The following is a 12763-nucleotide window of genomic DNA, read 5'->3' on the forward strand; positions in this document are numbered from 1 at the left end:
CCATTTTCTGCATTTTATTTTCTGTTATTTATGTAAAGCTGTGAATGAACCGGAAATCCCACACCTTCACGGAAAACAATTTCCACATTGCAAAAATAAGGTGGATAAATAAAAGCTCCTTAACTAAAGAAATTATCTAACTATTTCAACTACTTTATTAAAGTAATGTAACTGATTTCATTTGATCACTTTTCTAAATTTCCAGTGAATGTTTTCAGCTGTTAATCATTTTCAAACATTTAAACCAGGCAGGGTTAACCTTACAGTGCTCAGCACTGACTACTGTCAAAAATCATTTTAAAGCACAGCACCACAAAATCAGACTTTAGCTCATCTTTTTACTTTGAGATCATTCTAAGGGAAAATACAAATTTCAAATCATAACAACATATAGTTTAATAGCTATGATACTGAAATATTTTTTTAAATAAAATCTTTGCATAGCAATTATATCATGAAACACTGGCATCTAACAATGCCTCTATTTAGTTTTTTTTATCTGTGCACTTATTCATTTGCACTGTAAGCAATTCATTAAAGTACATAAATAAAATACACTGCTGATAGGATTATATCCATCCTATCTATTATATCGATCAGTACAGATATTTATTTGCACTGTAAAAAACAAATACATTACAAAACAAAGCAGCTCATTATCAGGACATTATCCATTCATTTTATTGACATTTCTATATGTGCACATTTTCTTTTATATCTTTTAGTAAATCTCTACACTTCTTTTTTAGCTGCCATTTTCTCCTTTTTTTGCCTTTTTTTATGTCCTCTAGCTTTAGTTTTCGCTTGTTCACAAGGTCAGCATTGAGGAGCATCAGCTCCTTCAGGAAGTCTCTGGAGGGCTGGATGCGTCTCGACTTTATGACGTCATCAATGGCATCCTCCACCATCATGTCATGGCAGATCATCAGATATGCCAGAAACAGAGTCGCAGAGTGGTCGACACCCTGCTTGCAGCAAATCAACACCTTACCTGAGGAAACAAAAAAAGAAATATGGTCAAAAAAACTCATGAATAGACTATAACACACTTGATAATAGACAAGATATGGAGTGTGTTTGTGTCAGCCCTTACTTCCTGGCTTATTCACGGCCTTGTCAATGAATTTTGCAGCTGGCATGAAGCACTTGCTGATGTCAGAACAGTGTCTGTCCGTTGTAGGCAAGCTGTAATAATTGATGTGCAAGCCTCTGTAATATCTGGACCCTGTATTGACTGTTCCTTCTAGATCTTCAACATAAGATTTTCCCAAGAAGTAGTTCAAGTCCTTTTTGGGCGCTGCAGCGTTCAGAATGTGAGTGATGCACATCTCCTGCAGCATATCTCGGTCTGTTGCAGCCTCTCTGCACAAGAACACAACAGCCTTGGTTAGTCTTTTATATAAAACTATTTACGTTGTAGAATAAATGACAGAACAATGAGAGAAATACAATTGTGTTGCAGACTTACTCGTCTCCGATGAAGACCCTGGGCCAGACATTGGTGACATGTCTTTGTTTGAGCAGTGTACACTGCTTCAAACGATCCTCTAGTTGGAGCATGTTTAAAGGGACGTAGTTTTCCAAACTTGCAAGTTCAGATAACACTGTAGACTCTGGCTCAAGAACGCTTGGACTTGGTGCACCCAAATCCACTGGAGTAGCCAGATCCCATTCAGGTCGTGGCTTGAGAACGCTTGGACCCAGGAGGTACAATTCCACTGAATCAACCAGATCCTCTTCAGCGTCTGGCTCAGGGACACTTGAACCCGGGGCGTATAATTCCATCGAGTCCTTGTCCCATTCACGTTCAAGAGGATCATCCAGATCCTCCTCAGAGTCCGGCTCAGGAACGCTAGGACTCGGGGTGTACAGTTCCACTGCATCAACCAGATCCCATTTAGGAGGAGCAACCAAATCCTCAATAGGTTTTGGTTCACGAACATTCAGATCCATCTCAGGCCATGCTGAGTTCGATCTGTTGTTCTGGAGGAAGGTTTTTTTCGTATTCCTCACTGTAGCATATTCTACTCTCTTTGTTACAACGAAGCCAAGAACTTTCTTATTCTTCGTGGCTTTGGTAGTTTCTGACAAAAGAAGAAAAACATACAATGTGTCATTAGAAACATCTCTCACCAGATTAAACATGATTAATTAGTCCAAATTGTAAGAAAACATTTCTATTTGCATCTTTTCACCTTTTGGGCTGGCACATGCTTCCTCTGGATCAACCAGATCCAGTTTAGGTTCAGAAGGAACCACGAGATCCAATTCAGGTTCAGGGATACACGATTGCTCGGTATCTAACAGATCCATTTCAGGTTGTGGCTTGGGAGCACTTGGATCTGGAACAAACGATTCCTTTGGATCGGGAAGATCCACTTCAGGTTGCCCAACAGTTTCTGGCATTTTTGCCTGGAAAACTGCACAAATCTGCTGGAAGATTGCCCCCATTTTCCTGGTTATCTCCCCAACAGTGAGTTCTAAAAAAAAGAAGAAAACAAACTAGATAAGCCTTGTCTGAGAGTAAAAAAATAAATAAATTGTAAAAGCTTGAAGTTTGAAAAACCTTTCAAACCCCACTATTTTTAGCAGATAGATCGAGAGAGTGGTTGAAATCTAAACAAGGCATTACTTTCAAAAGTTTTCAGAGCTAAATGGAAATCTATCAGCGTTTGGAAACCGGCTACAAGAATTCCATAAGTCAGATAATTTAGAAAAAATATAGCAACCAAAATTCAAATCAGCCTAACGGTCACTGACAAATCTGGAGGTTGTAGCTTGAGAGCTCAACGAGGTGTAGGAAAACAGTATTAGGTCTTTGTCACAGCTAACATATAATAATTTACTATTAGAAACATCTCTAACACAAATAAACATGAATAAGACATATGCATGTCTTCACCTGTTGGACTGTTCTCAGCATCCAGGCCACCCTGATCATTGGCCTCTTCCACTGAAGGTCCTGCTGGGTCGCTCAGATCTTCAGAGACCAGTGTAGGACTCTTCAGCTCTGAGATGCTGTCGTTCCTGTTCATCTCCAGCTGCAAATCTTTCACTTCACAGACTGAGATGTTGTCACTAGCATTAACCTCCAGCTGCACACGCATCTCTCCTGGACTGCAGTATCTGCCTGAGACATGATCCACTGTCACAACCTCCAGCAGCACATCTAACTCTCGAGATGCACTGCCGCTGATAAGGTCGTAGATGTCATCGGTGATCTCAAACTCCAGCTGCACATCTTTATCATCTGATGCCCAGTAGGTGTCACCGAAGTAGAAGGCGTCATTGACGTAAACCTCCAGAAGCACCTCTCTCACGTCTGTGGACATTGTGTCTGTGGTTCTCATACTGACAGATAAGTAATCCGTATCTGGTAATGTCAGTTTGAACTGTAATGTTATCTGATACACACTGTCTGCACAGATTAAATATATCTCGATCTATACGGACTGGCGTTTGTACAAGTGTTGCTATGTTTGTTTTCGCAGAGTTCACTCAGACAAACGTCTCTGTTGCGAACATCACTCAACTAAAAAGATTCGGCCAGGGCGAGTCCTTTTATACTGACTGGGTCTGTGACGTCATGAAACAGTGACGCGTCTCGTTCCAATTGCCATGGAAACGGATTGTTTACCAACGTCAGCATTTTCGCTTTGGCTCATTAGCTCAGAAAATTAATAATTATTTTTAATAGCGGTTTTCAACTATATTTCATATCGCGTTTATTTCACATTTAACGTTTCTATGCTTGAATGCAGTTTTACCATCAAAAAATGATTCATTTAAGTTAAACAGTTAATTTTAATGTTTCATGATTGCATGGTTTGAATCTGAATCAGTCGGACGAATCCTTCACTGAATGAATTTGTAAGGCTACTGTAAGTACAAGACTGTTCAGATATTAAGCCATTTTTTGTGTACTTAAGACTCTAGATACTCCACTTATGGTAATTTCTGTCTAACTTTACCTTAATTGGGACTAATTTGTTCCAAATTATATTCCTTCATTATCCGCTCACTTTCTTTCTCCGTCCTGCTTTCATCAGAAACTCCCCTCAGGACTGACTTTAACTATTTCATCGGCTTCAGTGCCTTAGTATATTTATTTAATGCGTTAATTTTGCATTGCAGAAACATGCCAATTCGGGTCAGAGTCGCGATTTTGCGGTTCAGTTTTGTTTTCTCTCTGGCTGCGAACCACGTCAAGAGCTCTGAACCGGACTATCTCTTTCCAGACACAGAACAAGGTTTGTGTTTCCATGCAAAAGAATCATATATCATACTTATTTACAACATTTTAATTGTTAATTGTTTTATTCAGTGAAGTAGCTGGTAAGTGCCTCTGATATGCCAAGCGTTTCAATTAGGCGAGCTGGAGCTGCTGCAAAGTCTATGTTTCTGTTTTTGAAGTTCTGAACTTTATGCAATCTCACTCTATAAAAGCACATTTAACCCTTTAATGAATGAATGGTTTAATTTCAAAGGCAAAGTCTTAATGTATAATTTTTTTTCTTCAATATGATCTTGTATAGCATGCATTTTGCATCAGTCATTTTGACTGTGTAAATATTGAATGTATGTGATCTCAGTTTCCTCGAATTCCACCTAAAATATTGTAATGTAAAATAATTCATACACACACACATATAAAATACACACACACACACACACACACATATATATATATATATATATATTAGTGGTGGGCCGTTATCGGCGTTAACGTGCTGCGTTAACGTGAGACTCTTATTGGGGGATTAAAAAATATCGCCGTTAATCTATTCTCAAAGTTGGGTTGAGAGCTGGGTGCCTGGGTCTATACTAGGCGAGCTATGATGACATTCACCTTGATACTTCACCTTGATATCTGGATACTTACTTATCCAGAGTGAGAAAAAGGGCTGTCAAAATCACTCTGGACCCCTTACATCCAGCACACTCCCTCTTTGAACTGTTGCCATCTGGTCGACGCTACAGAGCACTGAGCACTAAACGACCAGACACAGGACCAGTTTCTTCCCTCACGCAATCCATCTTATGAACAGCTGATAATAACTGCGAACACACTACACTTTATATTTATATACACATACACTTTATTTATCTAACACACATACTTAGTATACACTTACATTTTGCACATAATATACATGTACATACATAACTGCATTTTGTAATATACCTGCCTACAATTGTCATTTGTATATTGTCATTCACTATCTACTTATTTGTATTTTTCATTCTTTTATTATGTGTTTTATGTTCTGTCTCTGTCATTCTGTTGTACTGCGGAGCTTCTGTCACGAAAACAAATTCCTCGTATGTGTAAACATACCTGGCAATAAAGCTCATTCTGATGATTCTGATTCTGATATTTTAGCGCAGATGTATACCTAGCCGAATCTGTAGGGGGCGAGAGCGAGTCTTTAAACCTGTGTGAAAGCCTACTATGAAATTACCACATCAAACTTGGTGTGCTAACATGGATGCAGCTAAGATGCCGCCGGGTTTGCTTCAGGGAATTTAAATTTTATTTTTTTAAGAAGCTTCCCAATGAAAACCTCGACAAGACGCACGCCTGTTTCACACATAATCTGTCTGCAGTCTGCATGCAGTCCGCGGCATGTGCGTGTGGTGCAGAATCAGCTGTATGTGATGTATTTTGGAAACAGGAGATGATATACCCATGGTATAATGCACCACCTGGCTTGAGAAACCCGTTGTCAAAGACTTAATGTTACTTTTAGTCATTATTTTATTTGGGTAGCACACATATACTGAATGCCTTCGGCAGAATTCAAATGAGCCATTTTAATCTAGATAAATCTAGATTAATTCCAAGATTACAGTGAGATTAATCTAGATATATAAAAAAAAAAAGTGGACTAAAATGGGAAGATAATCTCATATTCTTTATCACATCACGTCACTGACAGGCAACATAAGAGGGACCTGAATTCAGCAGAGAGACGAGTGTTTTACAGACTTAACTACAAAGGTCAAGAGTTCACTTGGCTCTTATAGATTTTTACATTGTACAGCCTCAGCTTGCAATCAACAGTTTAGCGTTTCTATTGCTTTTCAATACAACACATGATAAGACAGACTTATTCAACTTTTGCACTAATGCCTCGTGCGTGAAACTTGGTTCTAAAAACCTGTCATCAAAGAATTTAAACTTAAAAAAAAAATGTGTCAAACTGGTGATGGGAGAAAATAACCTGCAAAACTTTGAATCAACTGAACCAATTGCTTCACAAAATTATTAACTTTTTAGAAAAGCTTGAAACGCCACATGTTGGGAACGCCTAGGGTTTTCAAGAGCGATATAATGATACTAAGGAAACTGGTATTTCTTATATTATTTTATGTATTATCGTAATCCTAAACACTTGTTTAAAGGCTATTTTCTAGGGCGTTTTCTATTCTTTAAAAAATCTAACTACCTTTCTAATCTTTTTGTATTCTATTTTCTTTTCATTTATTATGCAATTGTATATTTATGTTTGTGTATATGTGTAAAGACCTCTAACTAGCTTGCTCTATTATTTTATTTTTTTATTCCATCTGTTTTCTTTTTATTTATTATATTAGTTAAAAATCCCATGCTATGTGTACTGTGTTAACCTAACTGAGACTTGTTATAGCACTTATATATCATTGCTCTTTTTGTTGTTTTTGATTGCTTCCACTGTCTTCATCTGTAAGTTGCTTTGGATAAAAGCGTCTGCTAAATGAATAAATGTAAATGTAAAGGCAAACACATCTACCATTTTCTGCATTTTATTTTCTGTTATTTATGTAAAGCTGTGAATGAACCGGAAATCCCACACCTTCACGGAAAACAACTTCCACATTGCAAAAATAAGGTGGATAAATAAAAGCTCCTTAACTAAAGAAATTATCTAACTATTTCAACTACTTTATTAAAGTAATGTAACTGATTACATTTGATCACTTTTCTAAATTTCCAATGAATGTTTTCAGCTGTTAATCATTTTCAAACATTTAAACCAGGCAGGGTTAACCTTTCAGTGCTCAGCACTGACTACTGTCAAAAATCATTTTAAAGCACAGCACCACAAAATTAGACTTTAGCTCATCTTTTTACTTTGAGATCATTCTAAGGGAAAATACAAATTTCAAATCATAACAACATATAGTTTAATAGCTATGATACTAAAATATTTTTTTAAATCAAATCTTTGCATAGCAATTATATCATGAAACACTGGCATCTAACAATGCCTCTATTTAGTTTTTTTTATCTGTGCACTTATTCATTTGCATTGTAAGCAATTCATTAAAGTACATAAATAAAATACACTGCTGATAGGATTATATCTATCCTATCTATTATATCGATCAGTACAGATATTTATTTGCACTGTAAAAAACAAATACATTACAAAACAAAGCAGCTCATTATCAGGACATTATCCATTCATTTTATTGACATTTCTATATGTGCACATTTTCTTTTATATCTTTTAGTATATCTCTACACTTCTTTTTTAGCTGCCATTTTCTCCTTTTTTTGCCTTTTTTTATGTCCTCTAGCTTTAGTTTTCGCTTGTTCACAAGGTCAGCATTGAGGAGCATCAGCTCCTTCAGGAAGTCTCTGGAGGGCTGGATGCGTCTCGACTTTATGACGTCATCAATGGCATCCTCCACCATCATGTCATGGCAGATCATCAGATATGCCAGAAACAGAGTCGCAGAGTGGTCGACACCCTGCTTGCAGCAAATCAACACCTTACCTGAGGAAACAAAAAAAGAAATATGGTCAAAAAAACTCTATAATAGACTATAACACACTTGATAATAGACAAGATATGGAGTGTGTTTGTGTCAGCTCTTACTTCCTGGCTTATTCACGGCCTTGTCAATGAATTTTGCAGCTGGCATGAAGCACTTGCTGATGTCAGAACAGTGTCTGTCCGTTGTAGGCAAGCTGTAATAATTGATGTGCAAGCCTCTGTAATATCTGGACCCTGTATTGACTGTTCCTTCTAGATCTTCAACATAAGATTTTCCCAAGAAGTAGTTCAAGTCCTTTTTGGGCGCTGCAGCGTTCAGAATGTGAGTGATGCACATCTCCTGCAGCATATCTCGGTCTGTTGCAGCCTCTCTGCACAAGAACACAACAGCCTTGGTTAGTCTTTTATATAAAACTATTTACGTTGTAGAATAAATGACAGAACAATGAGAGAAATACAATTGTGTTGCAGACTTACTCGTCTCCGATGAAGATCTTGGGCCAGACATTGGTGACATGTCTTTGTCTGAGCAGTGTACATTGCTTCAAACGATCCTCTAGTTGGAGCATGTTTAAAGGGACGTAGTTTTCCAAACTTGCAAGTTCAGATAACACTGTGGACTCTGGCTCAAGAACGCTTGGACTTGGTGCACCCAAATCCACTGGAGTAGCCAGATCCCATTCAGGTCGTGGCTTGAGAACGCTTGGACCCGGGAGGTACAATTCCACTGAATCAACCAGATCCTCTTCAGCGTCTGGCTCAGGGACACTTGAACCCGGGGCGTATAATTCCATCGAGTCCTTATCCCATTCACGTTCAAGAGGATCATCCAGATCCTCCTCAGAGTCCGGCTCAGGAACGCTAGGACTCGGGGTGTACAGTTCCACTGCATCAACCAGATCCCATTTAGGAGGAGCAACCAAATCCTCAATAGGTTTTGGTTCACGAACATTCAGATCCATCTCAGGCCATGCTGAGTTCGATCTGTTGTTCTGGAGGAAGGTTTTTTTCGTATTCCTCACTGTAGCATATTCTACTCTCTTAGTTACAACGAAGCCAAGAACTTTCTTATTCTTCATGGCTTTGGTAGTTTCTGACAAAAGAAGAAAAACATACAATGTGGCATTAGAAACATCTCTCACCAGATTAAACATGATTAATTAGTCCAAATTGTAAGAAGACATTTCTATTTGCATCTTTTCACCTTTTGGGCTGGCACATGCTTCCTCTGGATCAACCAGATCCAGTTTAGGTTCAGAAGGAACCACGAGATCCACTTCAGGTTCAGAGATACACGATTGCTCGGTATCTAACAGATCCATTTCAGGTTCTGGCTTGAGAGCACTTGGATCTGGAACAAACGATTCCTTTGGATCGGGAAGATCCACTTCACGTTGCCCAACAGTTTCCGGCATTTTTGTCTGGAAAACTGCAAATATTTGCTGGAAGATTGCCACCATTTTCCTGGTTATCTCCCCAACAGTGAGTCCTGAAAAAAATAAGAAAACAAACTAGATAAGCCTTGTCTGAGAGTTAAAAAAAAAAAAAACTTTTAAAAGCTTAAAGTTTGAAAAACCTTTCAAACCCCACTATTTTTAGCAGATAGATCGAGAGAGTGGATGAACTCTAAACAAGGCATTACTTTCAAAAGTTTTCAGAGCTAAATGGAAATCTATCAGCGTTTGGAAGTCGGCTACAGGAATTCCATAAGTCAGATAATTTAGAAAAAATATAGCAACCAAAATTCAAATCAGCCTAACGGTCACTGACAAATCTGGAGGTTGTAGCTTGAGAGCTCAACGAGGTGTAGGAAAACAGTACTAGGTCTTTGTCACAGCTAACATATAATAATTTACTATTAGAAACATCTCTAACACAAATAAACATGAATAAGACATATGCATGTCTTCACCTGTTGGACTGTTCTCAGCATCCAGGCCACCCTGATCATTGGCCTCTTCCACTGAAGGTCCTGCTGGGTCGCTCAGATCTTCAGAGACCAGTGTAGGACTCTTTAGCTCTGAGATGCTGTCGTTCCTGTTCATCTCCAGCTGCAAATCTTTCACTTCACAGACTGAGATGTTGTCACTAGAGTTAACCTCCAGCTGCACACACATCTCTCCTGGACTGCAGTATCTGCCTGAGACATGATCCACTGTCACAACCTCCAGCAGCACATCTAACTCTCGAGATGCACTGCCGCTGATAAGGTCGTAGATGTCATCGGTGATCTCAAACTCCAGCTGCACATCTTTATCATCTGATGCCCAGTAGGTGTCACCGAAGTAGAAGGCGTCATTGACGTAAACCTCCAGAAGCACCTCTCTCACGTCTGTGGACATTGTGTCTGTGGTTCTCATACTGACAGATAAGTAATCCGTATCTGGTAATGTCAGTTTGAACTGTAATGTTATCTGATACACACTGTCTGTACAGATTAAATATATCTCGATCTATACGGACTGGCGTTTGTACAAGTGTTGCTAGGTTTGTTTTCGCAGAGTTCACTCAGACAAACGTCTCTGTTGCGAACATCACTCAACTAAAAAGATTCGGCCAGGGCGAGTCCTTTTATACTGACTGGGTCTGTGACGTCATGAAACAGTGACGCGTCTCGTTCCAATTGCCATGGAAACGGATTGTTTACCAACGTCAGCATTTTCGCTTTGGCTCATTAGCTCAGAAAATTAATAATTATTTTTAATAGCGGTTTTCAACTATACTTCATATCGCGTTTATTTCACATTTAACGTTACTATGCTTGAATGCAGTTTTACCATCAAAAAATGATTCATTTAAGTTAAACAGTTAATTTTAATGTTTCATGATTGCATGGTTTGAATCTGAATCAGTCGGACGAATCCTTCACTGAATGAATTTGTAAGGCTACTGTAAGTACAAGACTGTTTAGATATTAAGCCATTTTTTGTGTACTTAAGACTCTAGATACTCCACTTATGGTCATTTCTGTCTAACTTTACCTTAATTGGGACTGATTTGTTCCAAATTATATTCCTTCATTATCCGCTCACTTTCTTTCTCCGTCCTGCTTTCATCAGAAACTCCCCTCAGGACTGACTTTAACTATTTCATCGGCTTCAGTGCCTTAGTATATTTATTTAATGCGTTAATTTTGCATTGCAGAAACATGCCAATTCGGGTCAGAGTCGCGATTTTGCGGCTCAGTTTTGTTTTCTCTCTGGCTGCGAACCACGTCAAGAGCTCTGAACCGGACTATCTCTTTCCAGACACAGAACAAGGTTTGTGTTTCCATGCAAAAGAATCATATATCATACTTATTTACAACATTTAATTGTTTTATTCAGTGAAGTAGCTGGTAAGTGCCTCTGATATGCCAAGCGTTTCAATTAGGCGAGCTGGAGCTGCTGCAAAGTCTATGTTTCTGTTTTTGAAGTTCTGAACTTTATGCAATCTCACTCTATAAAAGCACATTTAACCCTTTAATAAATGAATGGTTTAATTTCAAAGGCAAAGTCTTAATGTGTAATTTTTTTTTCTTCAATATGATCTTGTATAGCATGCATTTTGCATCAGTCATTTTGACTGTGTAAATATTGAATGTATGTGATCTCAGTTTCCTCGAATTCCACCTAAAATATTGTAATGTAAAATAATTCATACACACACACATATAAAATACACACACACACACACACACACATGTATATATATATATATATATATATATATTAGTGGTGGGCCGTTATCGGCGTTAACGTGCTGCGTTAACGTGAGACTCTTATTGGGGGATTAAAAAATATCGCCGTTAATCTATTCTCAAAGTTGGGTTGAGAGCTGGGTGCCTGGGTCTATACTAGGCGAGCTATGATGACATTCACCTTGATACTTCACCTTGATATCTGGATACTTACTTATCCAGAGTGAGAAAAAGGCTGTCAAAATCACTCTGGACCCCTTACATCCAGCACACTCCCTCTTTGAACTGTTGCCATCTGGTCGACGCTACAGAGCACTGAGCACTAAACGACCAGACACAGGACCAGTTTCTTCCCTCACGCAATCCATCTTATGAACAGCTGATAATAACTGCGAACACACTACACTTTATATTTATATACACATACACTTTATTTATCTAACACACATACTTAGTATACACTTACATTTTGCACATAATATACATGTACATACATAACTGCATTTTGTAATATACCTGCCTACAATTGTCATTTGTATATTGTCATTCACTATCTACTTATTTGTATTTTTCATTCTTTTATTATGTGTTTTATGTTCTGTCTCTGTCATTCTGTTGTACTGCGGAGCTTCTGTCACGAAAACAAATTCCTCGTATGTGTAAACATACCTGGCAATAAAGCTCATTCTGATGATTCTGATTCTGATATTTTAGTGCAGATGTATACCTAGCCGAATCTGTAGGGGGCGAGAGCGAGTCTTTAAACCTGTGTGAAAGCCTACTATGAAATTACCACATCAAACTTGGTGTGCTAACATGGATGCAGCTAAGATGCCGCCGGGTTTGCTTCAGGGAATTTAAATTTAATTTTTTTAAGAAGCTTCCCAATGAAAACCTCGACAAGACGCACGCCTGTTTCACACATAATCTGTCTGCAGTCTGCATGCAGTCCGCGGCATGTGCGTGTGGTGCAGAATCAGCTGTATGTGATGTATTTTGGAAACAGGAGATGAGCCCCTGGTCTAATGCACCACCTGGCTTGAGAAACCCGTTGTCAAAGACTTAATGTTACTTTTAGTCATTATTTTATTTGGGTAGCACACATATTCTGAATGCCTTCGGCAGAATTCAAATGAGCCATTTTAATCTAGATTAATCTAGATTAATTCCAAGATTACAGTGAGATTAATCTAGATTAAAAAAACTAAAATGGGAAGATAATCTCATATTCTTTATCACATCACTTCACTGACAGGCGACATAAGAGGGACCTGAATTCAGCAGAGAGACGAGTGTTTTACAGACTTAACTACAAAGGTCA

The 12763-nt window shown here is 38.4% G+C and overlaps 1 protein-coding gene across 1 annotated transcript; it reads right to left on the reverse strand.

Annotated features, from left to right (window-relative positions):
* Positions 1–593: 593 nt before the first annotated feature.
* LOC113087347 (uncharacterized) lies at positions 594–10370 on the reverse strand. The gene is made up of 11 exons (XM_026255574.1): positions 9676–10370; positions 8968–9252; positions 8241–8856; positions 7866–8134; positions 7477–7763; positions 7115–7126; positions 2903–3443; positions 2196–2480; positions 1469–2084; positions 1094–1362; positions 594–991 (listed from the first exon to the last, which is right to left on the reverse strand). Exons 1-11 carry the CDS (start codon positions 10121–10123, stop codon positions 693–695), a joined length of 3927 nt encoding a protein of 1308 aa, XP_026111359.1. The 5' UTR covers positions 10124–10370; the 3' UTR covers positions 594–692.
* Positions 10371–12763: the final 2393 nt, after the last annotated feature.

Source organism: Carassius auratus, chromosome 5 (genome assembly GCF_003368295.1).
Source record: "Carassius auratus strain Wakin chromosome 5, ASM336829v1, whole genome shotgun sequence".
NCBI classification, from domain to species: Eukaryota; Metazoa; Chordata; class Actinopteri; order Cypriniformes; family Cyprinidae; genus Carassius; species Carassius auratus.